General features: G+C 36.9%; 2 protein-coding genes across 4 annotated transcripts; one reads left to right on the top strand and one right to left on the bottom strand.

Annotated features, from left to right (window-relative positions):
• The first annotated feature begins 613 nt into the window (after nt 1-613).
• Nucleotides 614-23,505, top strand: AQP (aquaporin). 3 transcript variants are annotated; one of them, XM_028186587.2, is made up of 8 exons: nt 614-837; nt 1,050-1,136; nt 12,737-12,920; nt 14,195-14,317; nt 15,432-15,583; nt 16,820-16,958; nt 19,063-19,164; nt 22,225-23,505. In XM_028186587.2, exons 2-8 carry the CDS (start codon nt 1,086-1,088, stop codon nt 22,446-22,448), a joined length of 975 nt encoding a protein of 324 aa, XP_028042388.2. In that variant the 5' UTR covers nt 614-837; nt 1,050-1,085; the 3' UTR covers nt 22,449-23,505. The 3 variants fall into 3 exon arrangements, with proteins under 3 accessions (XP_028042388.2, XP_028042379.2, XP_028042407.2); XM_028186578.2 differs by having other exon boundaries at nt 615-957; XM_028186606.2 differs by lacking the exon at nt 19,063-19,164 and having other exon boundaries at nt 624-957.
• A 933-nt stretch (nt 23,506-24,438) lies between these two features.
• On the bottom strand, nt 24,439-26,229 carry LOC114251524 (uncharacterized). Its single transcript, XM_028185812.2, has one exon. It carries the CDS (start codon nt 26,227-26,229, stop codon nt 24,439-24,441), a length of 1,791 nt encoding a protein of 596 aa, XP_028041613.2.

The following is a 26,229-nucleotide window of genomic DNA, read 5'->3' as shown; positions in this document are numbered from 1 at the left end:
AGGATGGGCGGTGGTAACTATAATAGAGTATTAACTAGGGTATATTTATCGATTTGGGTAGAAGCGACCATCCAGCCAATTTCTGTGGCGAATCAGTGACGGCTTCCCGCTTGAAGGATGCTAAAGCCATTATAAGATACAATTAAGATTATCACATAATGTTTCAGAGATGGCACTCTATAATTTTCGTATCAAAAATGACAAGCTCGTTTGACGAGTTTTCCGGCTCTTGTTAGGACTGTAACTCCTTTGGAGACTGACAATTTATTTCGAATATCTTTAGGCATTTTTTTTTTGCTTAGATGGGTGGACGAGCTCACAGCCCACCTGGTGTTAAGTAGTTACTGGAGCCCATAGACATATACGACGTAAATGCGCCACCCACCTTGAGATATGTTCTAAGGTCTCAAGTATAGTTACAACGGCTGCCCCACCCTTCAAACCGAAACGCATTATTGCTTCACGGCAGAAAGAAGCGCGCGGACTCACAAGAGGTCCTACCACCAGTAGGCATTCAAGCTTAGTGTATTTCGAAAACAGTAGATCGTCCTGTCTGAAGTTTATTATTCTTTGTCGTCCGCACGACGCGGGTCTTCAGCGACTTCTATCACACGTTCTTTTATAGCATCTTGGACATGTGGTTACCACAGGCGTTGCTGTAATTTTTGTTTTTTGTTTTTTTTTTGCTCTTTATATTCCCGTTCGCGACGGTATAAATTCGGTTCCCGGGTGTCGGTTCGTTCAGTCGCGCATTTCTATATTAAGAACCGCCTCGAACGGCCTCGGTCGCGATGCCCGAGCGCACAACAAGACGACTAACAATAAAAACTGAACGCTGTACGTATTTTATTAACACGAAAACGATATTACGTATAACGTGAATGGCATAGAAAATTACGAAAAAAAACACAATTAATAAGTTATAACGTAAGTGCAAAATTATCTTTCGACGTAATGGTGAGTGTAGGGAAAATGGAACGCGGGAAAATTTTTCGTTTTCGTTAGAGAATCGATTCATTGAAAGATGTACGGTTGAATTTTTTTTCCAGATCTCAATGTGATTAGTAAAATAGTTTTGTTGCAAAATGAAGTTCACTATAGACGTCCTTGGTGTTTTTCTTAAAGTTGTCGTCAAGGTGAGTCCGTTTGAATCATATCGATATTTTAACGCTCTAAAGACGAAGCTAACGGCAAAAATGCATTAACCATTTTAACATAACACATCAGTAATATCGCGATAATGAATACTCTAACCGTTTCCTTCTATTTAAGTTGCGAATTTTAAAGGTTTCAACTAAGTATGTCTGTGATAATGAAAACTGAATAATATGGTAATTTCATTACCAAACAAATTTTACTGATATTTTATTATTATATTTTTTTTATTGCTTTCATGGGTAGACGAGCTCACAGCCAACCTGGTGCTATGTGATTACCGGAACCCATAGAAATCTACAACGTAAATGCGCCACTCACCTTGAGATATAAGTTCTAAGGTATCAGTATAGTTACATCGGCTGCCCAGCCCTTCAAGCCAAAACGCATTACTGCTTCACGGCAGAAATAGGCACGGCGGTGGTACCTACCCGTGCGGACTCACACGAGGTCCTACCACTAGTAATAATTAACCAACAGTTCAAATGTTATTATTATACAATAAGTTTTTTTTTGTGAATGACAGTGAGAATATAAATAGTTTAATGTTGTTGGCACCGTGTGTTTTCGATGATAGTTGCGTGGGATCACTGGCGTCATTGATGCTTCAAAAATACGGTGGTCATTAAACGTCCATTTTGATTCAGTACGGTCTGTTACCGACTTACCTGTTTCGGCAACAACATAATCATATATTAACACCTTTACCCATAGCTATCCACACTACCTGGAGCCACTGCGGTCATCCACAGTGCGTTTCCAGAGGTATTTTTTGCCACGTACCATCCGGTTTATTATTATTATTATTATTTATTATATTTATTATTATTACCAAGAAGGACATGTCATCCACGGTGTTCCCCGAGCGCTATGACATGTCCTTCTTCAAACGAGGCTTGTGGAGAGTATTAAACGGTAGGCAGCGGCTTGGCTCTGCCCCTGGCATTGCTGAAGTCCATGGGCGACGGTAACCACTCACCATTAGGTGGGCCGTATGCTCGTCTGCCTACAAGGGCAATAAAAAAAAAAGCTGCCAAAAAAACAACCTCTTAGCTTTACTTAACAGGTTGAACGCTTTTCGCCTACCGGTGGGCCTAGCGAAATGGAATGGATGAAATTGAATTAGATAGGGTGAGACAAGTCATCACTATTAAACTTTGTTCCCAAAACGAAATTTAGTTTATAAATCAAACTAGATCAGTGTGTTTGCTTGAATGCAGGACATTTGACGAGATTTCAAAATGTAAACATACGCTCGTGATCGTTCGAATATAAACGCTACGTTTCACGAGAATTAACAGTTCTTTATCAATATAGATTCCTTGACTAGTTGTCCACGTGATGGTATATGCTTTTCAAGGCCTATCGAAGTCTGAATCTGAGTATAACTAGAATAATTTCTATTATTGTCTATCTAGCCTTTAGGCCTTTATTTACGATAGCAAAAATGTCATGTATAGCTAACGTGACCATACGTCCCGATTTTGTCAGGACAGTCCCGCTTTCGGGCATTCTGTCCCGCTGTCGCCCGCGAGGCCGACATAGTCCCGCTTTTGCGAACAGACCAAACGATAAATTTATTTCAATAAATTAAATATAAATAAATCATGTACCTACTGAGCTCCACACGTATCTAAAAACAAGACTCGATATTGTGAAACGAATTTGTTCAGCCGACATATACAGAAAAGCGACTTAAAATCAAACCATTACTAGGGCTTAGTAAGTCGTGTCTAGTAACTATTTTGTGTTTAGTGCTTTGATTAATTGTGTTATTGTATTTTCTTTAGTAAAATACTTGTAAAACATTAAATACTTTTTTATTATATAATTCTGCGGATGACTCGCTTTACTCACAAATATGAATGGTCACGTTATGACCATTCATATTTGCCAATACCAATACGATAGCCAAAGACGAAAACTATATAGATGATTTTTAAAGTTATATTTAAGGTGTGATTCGTAGATAATTTTAATTTATATTTCACATTAATCTATGGAGTTAGATTACCGCTTGCGAAAGCATAAAGTGAGTGATTAAGCTCGAATAGTATAAATAAATTAATGATTGTTTAAATTTGTGAAGTTAATCTAAAAATGTTGTCTGTACTAATATTATAAAGCTGAAAAATTTGTTTGTTTATTTGAACGCGCTAATCTCAGGAACTGGTCCGATTTGAAAAAAATGTTTACTACTACAAAGTGAGACCCACTATAACGCGAGGCCTACTACAACGCGAGACCAACTACAACGCGAAACCCACTACAACGCGAAGCCCACTACAACACGAGGCCCACTATAACGCGAGACCCACTATAACGCGAGGCCCACTATAACGCGATGCCTACTACAACGGGAGGACTATTACAACGCGAGGCCTGCTACAACGTGAGGCTTACCAATAAAAACAATATTAATCTATTATAATCTACATATTATTTGACCGTAGACTAGTCTGTTTAAAAACAATAATAAAAGTTTCACAATTTACAACAAACAAAGAGTATACATATTTATAAATATGTACACATAAGATTAATAATAAATTACAATTTCCGAAGCGAAACGGGTCGCTAGTTAATTTATATTTATGGTTTGAATTATCATTGTGTTATATTATTTTTATTGTTATGAATAGACTTATAGGTTTATATTTAAATATTATAGGCGATTAAATTCAGATTAAGAGCCCGTATGTATGTACATAGGTTGAAGTCAGTCTCGCGCGCACATCAATTCCAGCTTGCAATGTTTGCGGAGCGTAGCCGAATGTAATTCAATATTTACTCAGTACCACTGACCTGCACCTTCCACGAATTAAATCTCGCCGGTTCGTAGTGAGTTAACGGGCGTAGCTCTCGTTGTACGCATATCCCGTGATGCGAGTATCATCATCATCATCATCAGCCTATAGCAGTGATGCAAATAGGCCATAGGCCAGTGGTTCCCAAACTTATTTTGTCTACTGCCAACTTTGAGAATAAATTATTTTTTAGCGCCTCCAATTTTTTCTACCTACTTAAAAATCACTATAGCGAGAGTTCAAAAAGTGTCTAAAAGTCCTCCTAGATGATATAAAAAATCGCCTCCCATGTCTCTATACAACGCTCCCATTTTTTTCTGGGTCTCTTACCGCCCCCCATTAGGCCTACAGCGCCCTCAAAGGGGCGTTATCGCCCACTTTGGGAAAGACTGCCATAGCATACTGAGCCCAATCTTCGGCTTCTCTCATCCAGTTTCTGCCAGCCACCCTGTATTCATCGTCACTCCACCGCGTCTGAGGGAGTCCTATACCAAGTTTGCCAATTCGCGGTCTCCACTCAAGAACTCGCTTACTCCAACGGTTATCGGTTCTCCGGCTAATACCGCCAGCCCATTGCCACTTTAGCTTACTAATGAGAGTATGCCGAGCCTTAAATCTTGGTAAGCGAACGAAACTAAGATATATAAGAATATGGCGATTTTTTTGTTAAAATGTGTTCAGGAAACTTTGCTGAAGACTACTAAGCTCTAATCATAACTAATTTAGAAGAAAACACCATTTAGAAGGAAAAACATAAAAACATTAATATTTCTCCTCCTCCTCGAGTCGTGCTCCTCATGTCTGAGGGTCGTGACCACCATCACCCATGAGCTTCAATCTTAGGATCTTTTTCCACTTTCCCCTGTCCACGGCGTCATGCAGCGCGCTGTACACTGTACTGTTAATATTTCTAATGGAAAATAAAACCCCTCTTTAAATCGGATCTCCGATTATTCTGGATTGCTCTCAAGTTTTAGGACAAGATAATATAATTCAAAAATATGTGCGATAACTAAAATAACACTGCGCTTAATAATGTCTTTAAGTGTTTTTATTACCTATAGTCTGGTCTGGTTTGGTCTAGTTGCACACAGAAGGTAGAAAATCCATTTTAACCGAAAGCGAAAATTGTTTTTTTTTAATGCAAATGTCAGTGTAATGTCAATGTAGGACGGCCGTCTGGTGTAGTGGTAAGTGACATGGTCACTACACAAGGTGGTCGCGGGTTCGAATCCCGCCAAGGGAAGATATTTTGTATGAATAATATAAAATGTCTTTTCCAGGGTTATCGATGTATATTAAATATATGTATGTGTATAATAAAAATCTTACATTTATTTCCGTTATCTGGTACCTGTAACACAAGTTCTTTACGAACTTACCACGGGACTAGTTAACGTGACGTGTAAAAAAAAAAAAAACATAGATAATAAAAAAAACACATTCATTTTGACATCTAATTCAAAGGAGGTTTAATGTAGATAAACCAGGTGGCCTGATTCGTTATTCACAGAGCATCGCGAAACTTGGTCGAGGTAATTCGCATAAGATTTAGATGAAAACTGTTTGGTGGACATTCGCCGTTATACTTCGTAGTCGGAATGGGAAAAGGGGGTTTTCCTGAGTTTTTACGACCTTTTTTATTAAAATATGGTTTTCAGGCACAATTTACTTGTAGATAATGAAGGTATGGTATTAGGAATTTAATTGGTTGGATAAAAAGAATTCTACTTGGTAATTTGGTGTCATTCTATTCCAATACACTGGCCTCTTGACAACGGATCCTTTAAAAGATGTTTCTATAAAGTATAAATTTGTAGGAGGCTTAAACGACAAAGGGAAGATCTTCCACCGAGCGGGTGACATTGCTCGGTAGACCGACGGTCCGAATGTTGTTGTTTGGAACTTGTATATATGCGCTTTATCTTGAAAATGTCGTAAGCGAGATTCAGGCATCTGTCAATTATCTTGCGTTGTATGATGGCTACCCGCCACATCACTTCCCTCCGAGACTGGAAGGTCGTGTCATATTTAGTTATCGTTGTCCGTGCTGAGATTAGCTTGCAAGTGCCAGTGCTGCTCGAAGTTTGCGGTGAGTCGAAACTGAGCTTGAATACTGCGTGATTGTCGCCAGTGCTGCTCGAAGTCTGCAGTGAGTCGAGACTGAGCTTGAATGCTGCGCGATGAGGCAGTGTAGGTGCGTGCCGTAGGGCCAGGAAGCGCGGTGAGTCGGCTGCGATGGTCCTGTTGAGGCTGCGATGCTGGCTTGCTGTGGGACGACTGTCGATGACTTGCTTTTATCTGCGAGAATGCGGGGATTGTGGTAGCCGAAGTTCTTGATGCGCTGATGATGAATCAGAAGGTTGCGATTGTTCCGTCGCAGGTCACCAGTTGTAGGAGGCTTAAACGACAAAGGGAAGATCTTCCACCGAGCGGGTGACATTGCTCGGTAGACCGACGGTCCGAATGTTGTTGTTTGGAACTTGTATATATGCGCTTTATCTTGAAAATGTCGTAAGCGAGATTCAGGCATCTGTCAATTATCTTGCGTTGTATGATGGCTACCCGCCACAAATTTAATAATCTGTTACTATTTTCAAAGGACTGTTTACTGGTGGTAGGACCTCTTGTGAGTCCGCGCGGGTAGGTACCACCGCCCTGCCTATTTCTGCCGTGAAGCAGTAATGCGTTTCGGTCTGAAGGGCAGGGCAGCCGTTGTAACTATACTGAAATCTTACAACTGATATCTCAAGGTGGGTGGCGCATTTACGTTATAGATGTCTATGGGCTCCAGTAACCACTTAACACCAGGCGGGCTGTGAGATCGTACACCTATCTAAGCAATAAAAAATAAAAAAGGAGCTTTTCATTGTTTGGCCTTAATTAACTCATTTACCTACAGACTTGAGTATGTTATGAAATTGAACACATTATTTCGCTTCGTTAACGACAACAACAATAAATGATTATTACTTTATATTTACGTAAACAAAACCATTCTCAAGTTTAAACATAATTATAATTTTGCGTTTCGCGTAAATTGTACGTTATTCAGGACTTGTTGACTACACTTTATCTAAGTTCAAGCGCTGGGTGCCTATCCTGAAACATCATTTAATATAATAATATATTTACATGCATATTTGGGAAACAAACCGCCTAATATATCCACATGGAATGTTAAATAAACAAACAAAAAAACAAAATGTGTGCAATTCACACGTGGTAGAAGTGAAACCTTCCAAAATTAAAATACAATTACCCTAAACGTCTTAAGTATAAGTAAAATTTTGTCATTAGTAAATAATTGTAAGGTAGCGCGCCCTCTGTGAATTGATATTTTAATTTCACGTATAATCCTAAATTAAAATTCACTACAAGAGCTTTCATACACACGTTAGTATTAAAAAATCTCACAGATGGCGCTGTATTAAATAGTATGTATATTTCTGTCTCATTCTTTGCTGGCTTCATCCTACACATTTTTGTATTTGTGTCTCTTACCTGTCGTTTTTTCCGTTGCATCCGGTTTGAAATCACAACGATTCTAAAGAAGTTTTCACTTCAAAAATGTTACAGAAGATATTTTCTTAGTACTGACGTTATGTGCATATTTTTTTGACAGCTTCATTTAGTGCACACAGAAATGCAATAAGTCGATGTATATTGACATTTTTCCTGCCTATGCTGTTAGCTTTGAGGGGCTATGTCAGCTTAACAGAACGAGTAGGTGAGCTCACGGGGCTATAAACCTGACGAATAAGAGCAGTATTTCGCAGAATCTACCACCGGATCGGAAACGCGATCCACTGAGAAGATCCCGCGAGAAGCTCACTGGGCTGTATTTGAGGGTTAATTTGCTCGGCGAACCCTTTGTCGCAAGTAACGGGTTCGACGAGAGCGGTGACCGGTGATTGAGGTACCAATAAGCACCGATGGTGGATCGGGAGGATCCGATAAGACGTGCTTAGGGCGTCGTCGACTGTTTACCATTCGGTCCGCAGGATCGGGTATGATATTGCCGTCTGGTAGAGCATTCAAACGCATAGACCCGGTCCAATATAGCATGATGATATTATTGTAATCATCATAGCATATTTATCGGTTTTCGTAGATATAATAAAAAATACTTTTACATTTTTATCGGTCACCAGCTGACCCGGCAGACTTCGTAGTGCCTCAAATAAAAGGAATCTGTCCGACGGGGGACACATCAAAAGAAAAACTTGTTATTTTTATTTAATTCCGAGTATTTTCATATTTATTTAACTTTTGAACCATCTTTGGACTTCCACAAATATTTCAAGACCAAAATTTGCCAAATCGGTCCAGCCGTTCTCGAGTTTTAGCGAGACTAACGATCAGCAATTCATTTTTATATATATAGATTATTGACTACGAAAACTGTAAAGTATTTGAAATGCCGAATGATTTTATTAGGTTAATTAAAATTTTCACATAATTAAACAAGTCAATCGTGGTCGCATTAGTTGCTATCGTCGTTTTAACTAATTATGGTAATTAATACTGCTGGCAGGACCTCTTGTGAGTCCGCACGGGACCACAACCCTGCCTATTTCAGCCGTGAAACAGTAATTCACTTCAGTTTGAAGGGTGGCGCAGCCGTTGTTACTATACTGAGACCTTAAACTCACATCTCAAGGTGGGTGGCGGCATTTACGTTATATGTGTATGGGCTCCGGTAACCACTTAACACCAGGTCGGCTGTGAGCTCATCCAATGATAAATGCAATAAAAAAAAGTAAAAAAAACCTGTGTGGCTTAACATGCTGTGACCACCAGAGACTGTGGTTGAGCATTTCAGAACTATACTCATGGAAATGTGACACATAATAAATCGCAGTATGCTAATTAGCCAATAATTAATTACGACTGGTACGGCAATCCTATCGCCTATATCGTAAATTGTCGATGAAGTGTAATGTAGGGAAACAAGCATTTTGATTTAACATTACTGATTTGACAACGCCATTAATAGATTGTGTCATACGGTAGTTGATGTTTTTCTATCCACTTTTAAGACGATTTTTTTAAAGTATAAAAGAATATGAATTTTATTTGTTATTTATTGTGATCTGTTCATATGAGATTGAATACAGTTTATTAAATGTGAAAAAAATAACAAAAATAGTGAAATTTATTTACAATAATTATGTTCACATACAGATGTATCATTGTTATAAAGCGATTAAAAAATCAAACGCACCAATTTCCCTAAAGAAATTAATTTAATATTAGTTATTGTAAAATTAATTCTACTAGGAGTAGAATTTAATGACCATTGATGGCCGCTGACGGTAGATAAATTAAAATTAACTTTGATTTTTTCTAGCAGTACCAAATGAGGTTAAGACTACTTATCTATATATATAAAAATGAATTACTGTTCGTTAGTCTCGCTAAAACTCGAGAACGGCTGGACCGATTTGGCTAATTTTGATCTTGAATTATTTGTGGAAGTCCAGAGAAGGTTTAAAAGGTAGATAAATATGAAAATGCTCGGAATTAAATAAAAATAACAATTTTGTTTTACCTTTGATGTGTTCAGCGTCGGACGGATTCCTTTTGATTGTTTTAAGTTTATTTTATACAAAAGTTTAGGTCTTTTATTTATCAATTCAGGCACTACGAACTCTGCCGGGTCAGCTAGTTTTAAATAAATAAATAGAGGTGAAAATCTAGATTCCCTTTGCATTGTAACATTAATGGAATTGAAATTCGAATATTAAGAAAGTCGATTACGATATTTCCAAGGAAGTCGAACGCGTACAAAGATAGCCCCCTATTCTTCGAGCTCTAAAGGGGATAAATGTATTCTGTTGGCTTGTTTATGTCTATTATTCTTTATATTACCCACTTGCCGTTGTAGAATTAAACTTGTAGGTATAATTAATATTATAATGTCTTTAGTTTTCAACAAATCTTTAATAACGTAATATTTTTATTATTTCATAATATAGGACAAGAGTTCCTTCAAAATGTTGTGATGTTAGTACGTGAGGGTGCTGTACTAATCTATACATATAAATAAAATTGGAGTGTCTGTTTGTAATATTGAAAAACCGCTTTTTACTACATACATATGAATACATCAAAATAACATTTTTTACAATTTTTGTTTGTTTGTCTGTCTGTCTGTCTGTTTGTTCCGACTAATCTCTTGAACGGCTGGACCGATTTTGACCAGACTTTCACTGATAGATGGCTGATGATATTAGGAGCTACTTAGGTTACTTTTTAATAATTTATAATATAGTTTAAAATAATTCATATATTCTAATAATAACATAATATTAATATTAAGCTCCACCTCATGCGAGAGGTCCCAGGTTCCAATTCCAAACGAGCCCCCAAATGTAGAATAGGGATCGCAGCGCCTAAAAACATTTCCACATAATCTTTTGTTATTATATTATACTAGCTGAGTCCCCCGCGATGTAACCCGCGGTTATTGTCGTACCGCGGGTGATGCCGAAGGGCAAAGCTAGTCTAAAGAAAAGTAGCCTAAGTTATTCCTTATATCATCAGCTACCTATCAGTGAAAGTCTCATCAAAATCGGTCCAGCCGTTCCAGAGATTAGCCGGAACAAACAGACAGACATACAGACAAACAAAAAAAAAAAAAATGTTATTTTGGTAGGTATATGTATTGTCGGTCGACGGTGTATCGCGTCCCGACCCGGCGGGCTGGTTCTGGTCCAGCGGGGTATTCCGGGACACCAGCGGCACCGTCTGGGCGGCCTGACGGGCTGCTGTACCGAGACAGCCGACGTTTCAGAGCCTTCGATTCGCCTCGAAGGCTCCGTCGGCTGGGCGTCCTTGGGGTGAGCCGCACCGTTTGGTTGTAGTGTTGACCGCGGTAGCCCCCCTACCTCATCCGGGTTCTGACCTCGGAGGGGATCGGACCTCGGGTGTAAGAGTGCAGGGGAGTCGTTTAGTGGGTGGGCCCTAAAATCCTTGGGCCCGCGGTCTGCTCACAACACCATGCAGATCGTTGAGTCTCACATACCCCGCGCACCCCTTTTGCGCGGGGATCTCGTAGGAGGTTCGGCCATCTACCCGAAAAAAAAAAAGGTATATGTATTGTGTATACATACTTACGCATTTAGTAAAAAGTGGTTATTTTATTATTACAAACAGACACTACAATTTTATTTATTTGTATATAAGATTGTAATAAAAAAAATTATTTAACACCTTTTTACGCCTTAAACCGTTTTCGCCATCTTCCTATTCTCTGTCATTCTGTATGTCATTCTCTTTTCCCTTTCTTTCCGTTTTATCTCACTCACATCTTAACGTTCCGATCCACACTCCTTTCATACGTTCCGTTCTTACCATTCCTACAATAATGTAAACGGCTCGCGGTTGATTACATGACAAGAGTCCATGGACATCAACGCGTCTCGAGATATAATGTCAAAGTGTTCATTGTGGTATTGCATAACGATTGTTTCTCGTTTCAAATTAGAATACAGGATCTCTTCGTAACGAACAGGGGTGGCGATTAGTATTAGACTAATTAGTAAGTTAAGGAATACAATACCAGTAGCTGGGGAGACCAGCATTGATGTGGAACTGTGGAACTAAATTGCCATCTGATCTTTATTGTAGATTCAAGGTTAATTGTATTAGAATGTTGTGAGTATGTAGATGTTTTTGGTAATAGGCATGGTAGACTGAAAATAGCAGTTAGCTACTTAGTAATATGATTATTAAATAATATAGTACATTGTGCACCAAGGGAGAAAAGTAGGACATTTCCTCCCGCGTGTAATATTGCCACCCGAGCCGAAGGCGAGGATGGCACACATTCTCATAAAAAAACAATTTAACTGTTTTTTTAATTTTTAAATAAACTACTACTAATGGAATAAGGACTGTCTGATGAACTCATCTTTGTTTAATACTTCACTATTAAATTTTATTGCCTTTTGTTTATTTCACTTTTACACTAAACACAATATTGCAAATTACCCGAGCACAACAATGGCGAAGAATTTTAGGTGCGTGAGAGCAGACGTAGACACTAACGCGCATGCGCACTTGTCAGTACCCAGGGAGGAAAAGTTAGACTTTCTTCTCTGTACAGCCGGAGGAAAACCGAACTTTCGGCGTAGATAGAAGAAAAAAATATATATTCAATTATGTATCTCTCGTAACCATCTCTTTATGATATCCTTCCAAAAGACATTCCCCGGCCTATTAATATTAATTATTGATTAACTTTAGCCTATTCTAAACATGTAAATATTCTGTGTCGATTTTTATCTGCTAATAATATTTACCTTTAAAGTAGTTAGTCTAACATATATTTGTTTGGGCTGCTCTTAAAATCACAGATTCGCGTATGGAAAACTGATCAAATTTATTTTACATTATTTATTTTCTCTCTACGCACCTGTCATTTTTGTACATACTTTGACATTGGGAAAAGCAATGCCAAAGGCGTTGAGAGAGAGAAAGAGAGAGAGAGAGAGAGAGAGAGAGAGAGAGAGAGAGAGAGAGAGAGAGAGTATTCTTTATTGTACACCAAAAAAAAAAAACAAATAAACAGTGCGATACATTAAATACAAAAAAAGTACAATTGGCAGTCTTATCGCTAAGAGCGATCTCTTCCAGACAACCATCGGCATTGGAGCCAAATTCATATTTAAAAAAAAACAAAAAGAAAGCAATTATCTTCTTAAAACAAGACAAGCTTGTATTCTCTTCTTTTGCTTCGGTTCTTTATGCATTTGAAAATTTTTCAGATCAACCGAGTCACGTTTGCTCCGTTGGTCGTATCGACGCTTTTCATCCTTCTGACGTCACTGCTGGCTCATTGCGCCCGGCGGCTCGTTCACAAGACTATTAACGAGCCATTCGTTCGATTGCTATTCGAAGAACTAATAGCAGCGGCTGAGCTATGTGGGTGTTGCTTCGAGTTGATTGTGGGTAAGTAGAATCTGGACGCTATTTTCATCATAATATAACCCCACGTTTTTTTCCCTACGTAATTGTCGGTATTAAAAAATAATATAATAATATTACAAACGCATCAATCCTAGAAGAACTAGGCGTCTCCTCAAGACTCTCCACCATTTGCCTACGTAGGATTTTAGAGTTTTTTGGTCACGTTGCGAGGAAAAAGGGTGATAATCTCGAAAGACTTCTCATCACCGACAAAGTGAAAGGAAAGAGGCCTAGGGGGCGTAGTCCCATGCGCTGGTCCGATCAGATTAAGACGATTTTGGAATCCAGCATCAATGTCGCTATCCACTGCGCGGAGGACAGGAGTGAATTGATAATAGTCCTAGCAAAAGTGCTCCGTAAAGGTCACGACCTTCAGCACTGAGGAATACGACGCACGGAGGAGGAATCGTCGGTAGCCTAAGGGGATATTCCAACTTCACGCGGGCTGGTAGGTGGGTTCAACCTGAGAGAATAGTTAACACTAGCCCTAGCAAGAGCAGTGCTTCGCTGAATCTACCACCGGATCGGAATCGCGGCCCACTGAGAAGATCCGGCGAGAAGCTCAGTTGGTTGTATCTATAGGCTAGTTCGCACGTCGAACCCTTCGTCGGAGTCTACGAGCTCGACGAGGACGGTGACCGGTGCTTAAAGAGCCTAAAAGCACCATACCCCACTGAGCTTCGAGCCTGATCTTATCGGTCGCATTCTGGTAGTAGATTCAAAGACGCACAGCTTTTACTTGGGTCAATGTTAGTAATTCTGTCAGGTTAAGTCTTACCTACCGGTCCGTGCTTAGTAGGAATAGCTTCTTAAGCTACCAACGATCAGATAGAGAAGCATTTTTATTAAAAGACGACTTAAGAGCTGTTATTACAGAATACTAGTGTCAATTTTTAATAAAACAATGGTCTGTGAGTATTAGGAAGAGCCTCTTAAGCTACTAACAATTAAATAGAGAAACGTTTTTGTAAAGACGTAAAGACGTCTGAATACTCTTATTATGGATTAATAAAGTGATTTTTTTTTGTAAAACAAAACCTTTGAATTTTAATTTAATTCGAAAACAGCAAACTAATGTGCGCACGGAATGTAATCACAATAGTTTACTATAATTATATTTATATTATATATACTTATTACCCTTATCTAAATACTGTACTCTACACTGTTTTACCTCCAATTGACTTAAATAAACACACCGAAGATTTCTGTACTAAATCTTAGTAATAAGTTTTGCGTGTTTTTTTTTTCACCAGTTGCAGATAATTTCGGTGTGGCCACGTACGCGATTTTCTTGTTCGCCCTAACGATATGGTGGTCTGTGAACTGGGGCGACGCTACTGCATGCCCTTACACGCATATCGAGGACGTCATCGAAGGTGTGTGTATTATCTAACTATCTATCTATCTATATCAAAATGAAATGCTGTTCGTTAGTCTCGCTAAAACTCGAGAACGGCTGGACCGATTTGGCTTATTTTGGTCTTGAATTATTTGTGGAAGTCCAGAGAAGGTTTAAAAGGTAGATAAATATGAAAATGCTCGGAATGAAATAAAAATAACAATTTTGTTTTTCCTTTGATGTGTCCCCCGTCGGACGGATTCCTTTTGTTTGTTTAAAGCTTAGGTCTTTTATTTATCGATTGAGGCACTACGAAGTCTGCTGGGTCAGCTAGTAAATACATATGTGTATTGCTGGAACTTAAACAATTCCTCACAAACCAAACCTCTTCCTCATAACGGAAGCTCATGCTGATAGAAAGACATACATAATCCTTTTTGTATGTATCCATATATATTATATAATATATTGGAGGGGTAAAAGTTAGGTAAAAGGGTAGTTTAAGCGCCATTTTTGCAAATTTCCAGATGAGCTATTTCAAGTTTAAAATTTGGATAAAATATCATGACAAAACAACTTCTTCAGCTACAAATAGCTCTCTCCGCTCCCCATTCAAAAATGGAGTAAACATAATTAAAGTTCAATTAAAGACTATTCATAGTAATCTATATATATAAAAATGAAACCCGTTTTCCGTTGTCACGACATAACATGAAAACGGCTTGACCGATTTGGCTAATTTTGGTCTTGAATTATTTGTGGAAGTCCAGAGAAGGTTTAAAAGGTATAAAAATATGAAAATTCTCGGAATTAAATAAAAATAACAATTTTGTTTTCCCTTTGACGTGTCCCCCGTCGGACGGATTCCTTTTGTTTGTTTTAAGTTTATTCTATATAAAAGTTTAGGCTTTTATTTATCGATTGAGGCACTACGAAGTCTGCCGGGTCAGCTAGTACCAAATAAAACGGATCTTTAATTACAAAGATAAATGTGGCGCATTAAACGAAATGTCGCTTAAACCGAATAGCCTTTCATCTTTTTCGCCTTTCGCCTTTAGCCTTTATATAATATATTTAGATCATTCAGGGTTGTTGGGAATTTGACTTGCGCGTTGTTCATTGTCTATATCAGATTTGTCATCTTCTTTCAGGCAAAGGTGATATTCGCAAGGCCCTTCTCAAGACTTGGGCTGAGTTGACTGGAGGTTTGTTGGTCTTTAAGTACGTTCAGTTGTATTGGGCCCTCGAAATCTCCGAGACCCATAAAGACAAAGCCTTTGAGGAGTGCAGGGCTGATCTACAGGTTAGTGTATATTATTTATTTCGATAACTAATATAAATTACGATGATGTTATTATACCTATATAATTTGATATAGCAAAGTAGCAGTTTCAGCTAGTTAGGTATTGGTATGATGCCAATTGTATAAGGGGGATTTTGAACTCAACAGAGGACCTTCTATTTATCTCAGAAAATAGGTTAAAATAATAAAAATTAAAATAAGTTAGATAAATACATGTAAAAATTTAATAACAATAATAAATTTAAGTTTAAAACTTAAAAAAATGATAATAATAATAATGAATACCACACCGTAAACTTCTCGAGATTCAATCATATTGTAATGACTAGTACAACTACTTGTAATGGTCGTACGTCTTCGACCTCACATCTTAAGGTTGCTTTTCGAACCACTGAATCTGTGTCAGAAGAAGAGAAGTGATGGAACAGTATGATAATTACCAGAGCGATAGACAAAATCAATGAAAACACTTCATTTACTACTGCCTTATTACTAAGTTAGTATTCTTAGGTTCATTAATTAGTACAATGATCATTTGCTAAATCGATAGTACTTAGTTCACTGCACCCAAAATTGAGTCGATACAATCATGTGCCGATTGAAATATGGGAGGTGCTACATTAAATGTTCCTTTCCAGACAAGACCGCGTTTTTATAGACGCGTGCACTAGAGTCCGTTAGGGTACATAGTACCTACATATATCGTCTTCTTGCATTAAAACTGTATAATCTCAAAACTTACTAAATTTTACAGGAGAGTGTTTTAAAGGTTGGAAGGAGTGTTTTTTACAGGAGAGTGTTTTAAGTGTTTTACATATGATATTTTTAATATTAATCATCTTTGCAATATTTATTTTTTTGTTTTTTAGTTTTTACATTATCTGTCTTTTAAAGTAAGATATATAATAAAATTATGTATTAATTTTGTTAATAGTAGTCAAAATATAGGTAAACTAAAAAAAAAAAAAACTATAACTAAGATACGCTCTTTTGACAGTATTTATGAGAAAAATACTGGTGGTACCAAATGATTCCGCATATTAATAGCTCAATTTCGAATATTTTTGGAAATTGTACACTTTTAATGCGAAAATACGATAAGTATAAATTGAAAACGCCGTGGCCTAAAGGATAAGGCTCTCGGTGCTCTTATATTGAGAGATGCGACCGTGCCAATGTCCGAATCCCGCCGTTACCAAATTTTCACGAGTCTTCTGAACATTTCTTTCTTTCCAGGTCCCAGTTATCTACGGAGCTATTGTCGAAGGTATAGCGACCTGTCTCTGTCGGTTAGTTTCAAAGTCCTTGGGTGACCTGAACCCTCGCTTCGCCACCGCCATTGATGCCTTCATTGGCACATCGTTAGTTGTTGCCGGTAAGAATCGCTTTGATAATAATTTGGAACAATATGTATAGTACAGTTAATAGTAAGTCAAGTCAAATAGTCAAGGGTATGCTACGTTGTGTGAGTGTGCAATCAGTACGCAGTAGTACACTCACACAAATACAAATATTATCGTTATAATAAGTTACTAATGCGTGTGTGGAGTGAGTTGATAATTCTTTATATATAAATTTAAATTTTTATAAAATAATTGCTCAGATTAAATTATTTATATTGAAAACCCTTGCAGCAGTCGAAGGTAATTAAATACTGGTCTTAGTCAAATATCAGTTTAATTAAAGTTACTGAACTCGTCGAGCTTATGTGGCTTTTGGTAAATTTAAGAGATTCGCAGCTATTTCGTGAAGTTCAAGTAAATATTTTATTACATTTTAGTTACATTTCATGCCCAATACTGTTTTTATTTAATTTATTGATTTGAAATGATTCCATGAAATAACAGTCTCCTTGTTAGAACAAAATCCCAATAATTAGTTTCAAAATTTATAAAAACTTTAAGTAAATTAAGAGTAGGATAAAATGAGTGACACTTTTTCAAGTTTGGCCATAAAACTCAAAGAAATATTGCATCAGTCTGTTAAGTACATAAGTACTCATGAAGTCCCCATCATGAGCGCGCTCGGTTCTTTCAGAACAATTATTATCTTCTACATCTAGATCAACAAAGCCATCAAAATTATATTTCACCCATTTAATTCTCACAATCATTATTCACCGCTGGCCATAATCACTGGTGGTAGGACCTCTTGCGAGTCCGCGCGGGTAGGTACCACCAACCCGCCTATTTCTGCCGTGAAGCAGTAATGCGTTTCGGTTTGAAGGATGGGGCAGCCGTTGTAACTATACTTGAGACCTTAGAACTTATATCTCAAGGTGGGTAGCGCATTTACGTCGTAGATATCTATGGGCTCCAGTAACCATTTAACACCAGGTGGGCGGTGAGCTCGGCAACCCATCTAAACAATAAATAAATAAAAACTTCATCATTTTCGGCTTTTCCAATTTCCTTTTTTGCGCATGTCATCTATCTGCCTAATCTGGTCATTACACTATTATCTTTCTCAGTACAAAAAAAATATAATCATATTGTCTTTGTCGTCGTAATCACTAAATACATCCTTGCATTTTTTTCCTTCCCTGTCCTCTCAAATATTTCCATAGTCCGCCGTAACATTACTCCTTAATTTTTTGATTCCACAAAGATTGCCTGATTTAAATTATGCTGTCTCAATCTTGCCTAGATGTTGTCAGATATATTCAAGCCCATATGCCTCCAGTACTTCAGATAATGCTTCTTGTTTACTAGAAGTTGGATTCTATTTTATCCACTCCTAATAGAGCAAATACTTGTACCAGATTTCTCACTGAGTCCTCTAAGTGAGTGATCGAACGATCTTCGCTACAGGGGCTATTACTCTGTAGACTGTTATTACAAATGCCCTGGCCTTAGACAAAGATAAAACCCGTTCAACTGTATCTCCTTAAGCCCTTTACTTTGATAATAGAATTATTTGGATTTTCAATTAAGTGTGTTTTAAATCGCAAATAGATAGGCACCTATTGTTTTCAATGGCAATAAAGATGAATGAATTTAGGTTTATCTAGTAATAGGACATTAAGTGTGATTGACCCTGGGATCCCTTAACTTTTTTTTTTTTGCTTGGATGGGTGGACGATCTCACAGCCCACCTGGTGTTAAGTGGTTACTGGAGCCTATAAACAACAATGCAAATGCGCCACCCACCTTGAGATATAAGTTCTAAGGTCTCAGTATAGTTACAACGGCTGCCCCGTCCTTCAAACCGAAACGCATTACTGCTTCACAGCAGAAATAGGCAGGGTGGTGGTACCTACCCGTGCGGACTCACAAGAGGTCCTACCACCAGTAAGCCTTAAGCTCCTTAAGCTCTTTACTTTGATAGCAGAATCATCTGGATTTTCAATTAAGTGTGTTTTTAAACGCAAATAGATAGGCACCTATTGTTTTCAATGGCAATAAAGATGAATGAATTTAGGTATAACTAGTAATAGGACATTAAGTGTGATTGACCCCGGGCTCCCTTCACTGTTGCAGGGGTCCTGACTAGGCACACTGTATTCGTCTACCGCTATCAGGATAATACTGCAAATGCCGATTTAAGTGTGTCCGTGTTTTGCAAAGTACATTTAGGAAAAGGTACAGATTAATAATACAATATAGATACACGAACTGAATTGAATTTATGTTTGTTTAAAATATATATATAATGTAATGTAATCTATATATTAATACGTGAAGCAAAAACTTTGTATCCCTTTTTACGAAAATTGCGCGGACGGAGGAGTATGAAATTTTCCACACTTATAGAGAATATAGAGAAGAAGTGCACAATGCTAATATTTTTTTAAAATAATGCATAAAAGATACATTAAATCAATAAAGAAAACATTACACACACTACATACCATGTATTTGACGCACACACGCATGCATACTATTTATTGTCAAACTTTTGTTCTTGACGTCTGTTGTCAAATTGAGATTAAATATTGTTTGTCTTTGTTAATATTTTTTATAGTGTAGTCTTGGCGAAATTTGTGATTATAGAAGTATAAAATACAATCATAATATAGTCGAATTTCGACTACTGCGGGACCTCTAGTTTTGATTAATGTTTCAAGTTAATATTCATTTACAAACGTAATATCCAAAGTTATCCAAACATATTAATATAGTATTGTCATATCATTTTTAAAATTCTTATTAAATTTTGTTTAGGTAGGTCGTATTTATGATCAGAATCATATAGTTGTGCAAAAAGTTAATTAGGAAACAGTATAAACATACTGTTTCGCATATCGCAAAAGACATCTGAAGTTCGTGTATCTAAACACTAATAATCCATAAATGTTGTAACATGTGACAGTAATTTAGATAATCATTGATATAACGCGCTCGTGACTCAGCGATAGCATGCGTGCCCCTCATGTGAGACGTTGCAGTTTCGAGACTGGAAAGCCACTAAAGTTTTTCTGAATGCTATAACCAATATTATTTGTAAAACAAAGTATGTTCACGAACGCTCACACCGGGCAGCACGTACGCGATAAGACAGTTTTCATTACAATAAATGTATATTTCGATGTCTCAAGGTGGACGGACGGTGGCATTTAGATTTTTTTATTGGTTTAGCTTTAATCGTGAGGTCGGCGTCTCAACAGTATCGTATAACGACTGGTTAGCGATGGAAATAGGCTGATTGTAGTATCTATGTGATCCGTTAATACAATTAAAGTTGTAATAATAGCGAATGGTGGAATTTAATATTAGTGGATGTATTCTTTAGATTTTATTAACTGAATGATTACCTACTAAGCTTAGAAGTTTTTTCGTCAAAAAATTTAGTTGGTTTAATATTTTAATGATTAGTTATTCCGGTTACCAGATCACAGAGTTCAGATTCGATTCCCGGTCGTAGTCAATAAATATTCTTGATGTATTTGTGTTAACTTGTTATTAGCTAATTACGTGTTTCTGGTACCATTAACAGAGAATCAAAAGAACTACCTCCCTCGGACCGTTTAGTCCGGGACTTTCATAATACCCTAAAGTGACAAAGGAAAATACATTGCTGTTGTCCGACCATCGAAAGAGTGCGATCAACCCAACCAAAATCCAACCAACCAAATTTAGCGCAAATATCCCAAACTTTACACGCATTGCCCAATTATAATCATTTTTTAGTAGAGCAAATGATCGACACTAATACTCGTACCTAACTATTATTGCAAAGTCAACGTCAACTTATAACTACGCCGATGTTTGACCGCGACCAGCCAGAAAGGCACCGATTTATCGGCCGAACAATAAAAGCTCCAGTATTTTCTTTCGGGAGTACTTTCACCATTTAATTTATGGTTCCCTAACACATTCCGACGTTCCAAACACTTCAAGTTTCCGTGTGCTACGTGGATTGCGGAGGTGTTATTCGTCAATATTTAAATATTGTGCTCTCACCGCCGTCAAGCTTTTTTTTATAAAAACCATTTCTTGATTTGTTTTCACTGAAAAATTTAAATAACAAAAATGGTGCGCGTGCAACTTGGTTGTAGGTCCGTGAAAGAAGTGAAACTTCTTGTGCGTTATATAGTATTGTAGTTTTCTTTATTTTTCATCTATAAATTAAAATTCTCTTGTAACAGGGAATGCTGTGTATAAGAAAAAAGACCTAGCTCGCTTTGTCCATTCCCTCTCTCCGCGGTCGAGTGGTTCTCGAGACGCTCTATCTATTTTCTCACTCTCGCTCTGCCTAAATTGTATCTTTTCTCTCAAGCCGTAACGAATTTGTCGCGAGTTAGATTTTACTGTCAACGCGCCTGAAGAAGTTTGTTTCACTTCAAAAACATTTAAAAAACTGTTCGTATTAGATACGTTGAAAATAGTAAAATAAAAATGATACAGACGAGATTAAACTCAAAAAAGTAGTTTTATTTATAATAGCACATAATAAGAGCCGTATTGATTAAGTATGATCTACCTATGTATGTCCGGCTCATACAAACTGGTATATATAAATTCTCGACTGAATCAGACAATTTCACTACCAGCTCGGACGACCGCGACTCCTGATTACTTTTGTTTCGGGATTCAGAACTTAAAACTATTAAATAAAAAATCGAAAAAGTCGTACCATTTGCTTTTCCTATACATGTTTATTTTGTTCCATTTTTCATTTTTATTAACTAAAATTCTATGTATGTACTTACATAGGTTTTCAATCGGCCAATGTATTTGTAGACTAACACTGAATGAAACAGTTTAGTGAAGGTTTTATTGTTACATGACTAGAAATATGTGTGTGTGTTTTTGTTTGTTTGAGAGCGTAGTTATTTTGATATTTACAGTATTCACAAATTTCATTGCGTCTTTATCGCTTAAATTAAAATTGATGTGTAGACTGTGTCGTAATTCTAACGTGAGACCATTTTCAAACTTCAAACATTTATACACAGAACTATGTTTTTTTTTAAACAGAGCCGTAGTCTAGATATAGGTTTCGAATTCGTCACTTACATTATCGCGACCTGTATATATACAACCTATTCAACTAACCTATAATACAATACTCAAACTCTTTTTCGTGAAAACCACAGGATTCTCTATACCACCCTTGGTTGACCGGTAAAGAATGCCTTAAGCATTAAATCCGTGCCTAAAGTTGAAAAATAAATAAATAAATGAACCTCAATATTCCAGCGTTTGACTACTCGGGTGGATACTTCAACCCAGTTCTGGCCACCTCCCTCAAGGCTGGATGCGAAGGTCACACTCTCATGGAACACGCTGTGGTGTACTGGATCGGAGCTTGCGCTGGGTCTATTCTCTCTGTCTACATGTACAAGCTACCTGCCATCCAGAGGTACGTCAGAGGAGGCGCTGTAGCTAACGGAGACAGCATTTGGGCGGATAAAGAAGACTAAACATCGCCGAAAAAAGAACGAAAGAAGATATTTTTCGATTAAAAGTACTAAAAAAAACATCGACATCTTTTACAATATTTCTCTCTTTGTTTGAAAGAAACAACTTAGTGAGTGATGAATTTTGAATTTAAAAAAAAAAAAAAAATGGTGCGCGTGCAACTTGGTGCACGTGAAAGAAGTGAAACTTCTTTTGCGGTATGTAGTATTGTGATTTTCTTTATTTTTCAACCTTAAATCTAATTTCTCTCATAATATGGAAATGCTGTGTTTAAGAGAATCGACCTATTGTCTATTTTATCTTCTAAATTGTATCTTTTCTCTCTAGCCGTAACGAATCTGTCACGAAGTAAATTTTACTCTCAACGTGCCTAAAGAAGTTTCACTTCAATAAAACTTCACAGTTTATAAAACTCTATTCTCTGCTTTTTTGCTCACTACGTTAAGTACTTCTTTAATTGTTGTAGATATATCTTAAACATGTAACATCTCAAATGCACTTGAACAATCTTTAAAAGAGATTTATAAACAATTCATAAATGTCACTTTACACAGAACAGAGTTTGTAAGTATAAAAAATAGAACACAATATTCCTAACCTAAAAGTACATGTTATTATCCGCAACATGCTTCGTCAAGTTTGTAAGTTACTGTAACAGCGCTAGGGACTTGGCATTATCTGTGAGCTAACCGTCCATTAATAGCTGTAACAATAATATACAATATGATGATGCAGGAAATTTAATATACCAATAACTTTCGGGAAACTCTTTTTATTGGTTCTCACTAAAAATTTTTTTAATTTACGCCGTATTCAAAGAACTAACTTAGTGAGTCATTTACAATACGCCTCATTTATAAATCATTCTTTTAACTGATTATTACTGGTTTCTTGAGATTATGTTCTAGTCAAAATTTTATCAAGAATTGTTAAGTTTTCCACTTTCCTATTTATGTATTATGTTCTGTATGTTTTATTTGAATGTTATCGATAAAAAAAAATCTAAGAGATTATAATAAGTGTTACGTACTCCCGTTGTAAATAAATTATTTAATTTTATTTGTGTTTCTTTTATTTCTATAACTTTGTACACAGTTTTGATGTGGCTGAGTAAAATTCTTAGAATAAATACAAAATGTAATGTTAAAGTGAAAACCTAACGATTCTGATTAGGAACAAAAAATACTTACTTCCGCCATACAATATTTTTTTTTTAAATCTTATTTTGTTCTTAAGAAATTACGTTTAAACAAACTGCTAAGTACTGTTTCATCCCAGGCTGGAACGTGGGTTATTGAGCAACCCCACAGACACATATATTATATTAGACACATATATAGGTAGGGGGGAAAATGAGCAACAGAGATCAGAGAGTCGACTCAACACCGACATACTGCGCCTATTACCCTCGATGCGTAGGCGGGAAGGCTGGCGATTATTTATTTTTGCAAAAAAAACGATACAATTTCATTATCTATAGGGTATCGTGATCCACTGATGACGAAAACTAAATCCCAAATAAGTTTTTATAACTAGTTTTTGATTGTCTATCGAAATCTTCTTAAGATCTATAGCTCATACTTTACGTGATATTAGAATGAAAATAATGGCAATAAGGAAGACCGAGCAAAATAAATTAGAAACTTAGTTCTAGTTTAAAACCTTAGTACAACATTTTAATGTAAAACTTCTTTAGGCGCGTTGAGAGTAAAATTTAACTCGCGACAGATTCGTTACGGATAGAGAGAAAAGATACAATTTAGGAAGAGCGAGAGTGAGAAAACAGACAGAGCGTCCCGACGAACCACTCGATCGTGAAGAGGGAAAGGGTAAAGCGTGTTAAGTCGTTTCTCTTATACACAGCATTCCCTATTACAAGCGAAATATGATTAAAAGATGAAAAATGAAGAAAACCACAATACTACAAACCGCAAAAGAAGTTTCACTTCTCTCACATGCACCAAGTTGCATGCACACTATTTATTTATTTATTTATGCCCTTCCGATTTTACCGAACAATTCGAAAATAAAAGTGCCACAAGACAAGACACATCCGAATAGCCAAAGATAAAACACTCCGGCGAATTGATCGAAAGTTATTTTGCAGCCCGACTGGCAACTGTAGCTGTTGCTAACTGTGTTCTGACAGGCGCTGTGAGCTTTCCCAATCACCATTAACCCAATAGCGTGACGATAAAACCTATCTGGTATGCCGGCTTCAAACAAATGTGTCATCAGCTTCTGAAGTCTTTCAACGTAGGGACTGTTCTTCCTCAACAGCATCTCGTAATAAACCGTTAATACGTTCTCTGCAGCGCTGAGTACTTTAGCTTCATAGTTAATAGCTGTCCTCGCTTGGTAATTCAGAAAAAATCCTTGTAGTATTATCGTTACACCGTTGCGAAGTAGAGATAGGTCGGAGCAGTCCTGAAATTTCGTGCATTCCTCGGACGCGTTAGCAAAACTTAGGTATTTCTCGTCGAGTACGAAATATTTGGATATCGGTATTAAGAACGCGGGTCTTCCGGATCGCATGATGTCATCATTACTTTTCAACAGCTCCGGTGGCTCTAAAACCGTCAAGAAGTAATACAAATGCAGACTAACGTATGCTGATAAATGAATACACATAATAAGGTACGTTAAATTCAGTATTCTCTGTTTCAAAGAGAGAGCGTCTTGTAGCGATGTAGTGCCGACCAAAGCTCCCCAACTGTACAGTATGGTATTTCTAAAATCCACTGCCTGTTCATCAAATTTTCGCACAAAGTACCAAACACAGCTATATATGAGGTGGAATATAACAAAAATATATAACCCGTCGATTTTTACTATTAGACTTTGCCAGGATTTTATGGTTCTGTTTGCAACATACATCCAAGTAACGGCTTGACTGGTATAAATTCCGGAATAAGCCACAACATTTCCATAAATTCTGTAAAAGCCGCCAGCAATGAAGTCCAGGCTTCCATTAAGTACAAGAGGAATGAAATCCAATTGCCCAAAAGGATTTTCTTCTTTCTTATAGATGAAATACAAATTTAATGTACCATTAAACTGGTTTACTATAACTTTGACTAAATCTAAATCCAACCCTCTTACTTCTGTTTCGTTCAGTCGATCAAACGTTTTGTAGTTCTCCTTGTGATTAATAATGCCAAAAGGGTACAAAGACCCCATGCCAACATTAATAGGACATTTTTTTATATCTTTCGGATTTTTCGATGGAAATATAGTTTTTCTTTCTATTTGGCCATTAGCACAGATATTAACTATATTCGGTAGCGTTACGATCTCTTTGCAAGTTTCTTCATCAATTTGAGGTATAAAAGTCATAAATTTAAAATGATCTTCTTTATTTTCATTGAAAACGAATGTTACATCGTATTTATTTATTTCATTTCCAATAGTTTTCATTTTTCTTGTACAATCTTCGTTTAGGTCATGCGATACGATTATTAAATATTTAATTTTTTCGAAAATAATTTTCACGTTAAATTCAGTCAGTGCTTCACAATTTTTAAAATATACAACAACTAACCAATCAGCGGCATCAACGTTAATTGTATCGTTCAAATTATCAATTTCTTCAAGTACCACTAGTTGTATGTTGTTGTTGTTCACGGCATGAATTATTTCATTATAAAATGCATTTTCTTCATCAGATTCATAGCTAACGTGCTTCAGTACTACCGTTCTTCTGAAACTCAGGTCTGCATAACAGACTTTAATGAGGCAATCAGTAGTTGATTTCAAATTTATCGAAGAATTAAGTTGAGGCAT

This window comes from Bombyx mandarina, chromosome 03 (genome assembly GCF_030267445.1).
Source record: "Bombyx mandarina strain Sakado chromosome 03, ASM3026744v2".
Classification (NCBI taxonomy): domain Eukaryota; kingdom Metazoa; phylum Arthropoda; class Insecta; order Lepidoptera; family Bombycidae; genus Bombyx; species Bombyx mandarina.
Note: the sequence above shows the minus strand (reverse complement) of the source record. Positions and strands in the feature narration are given on the sequence as shown.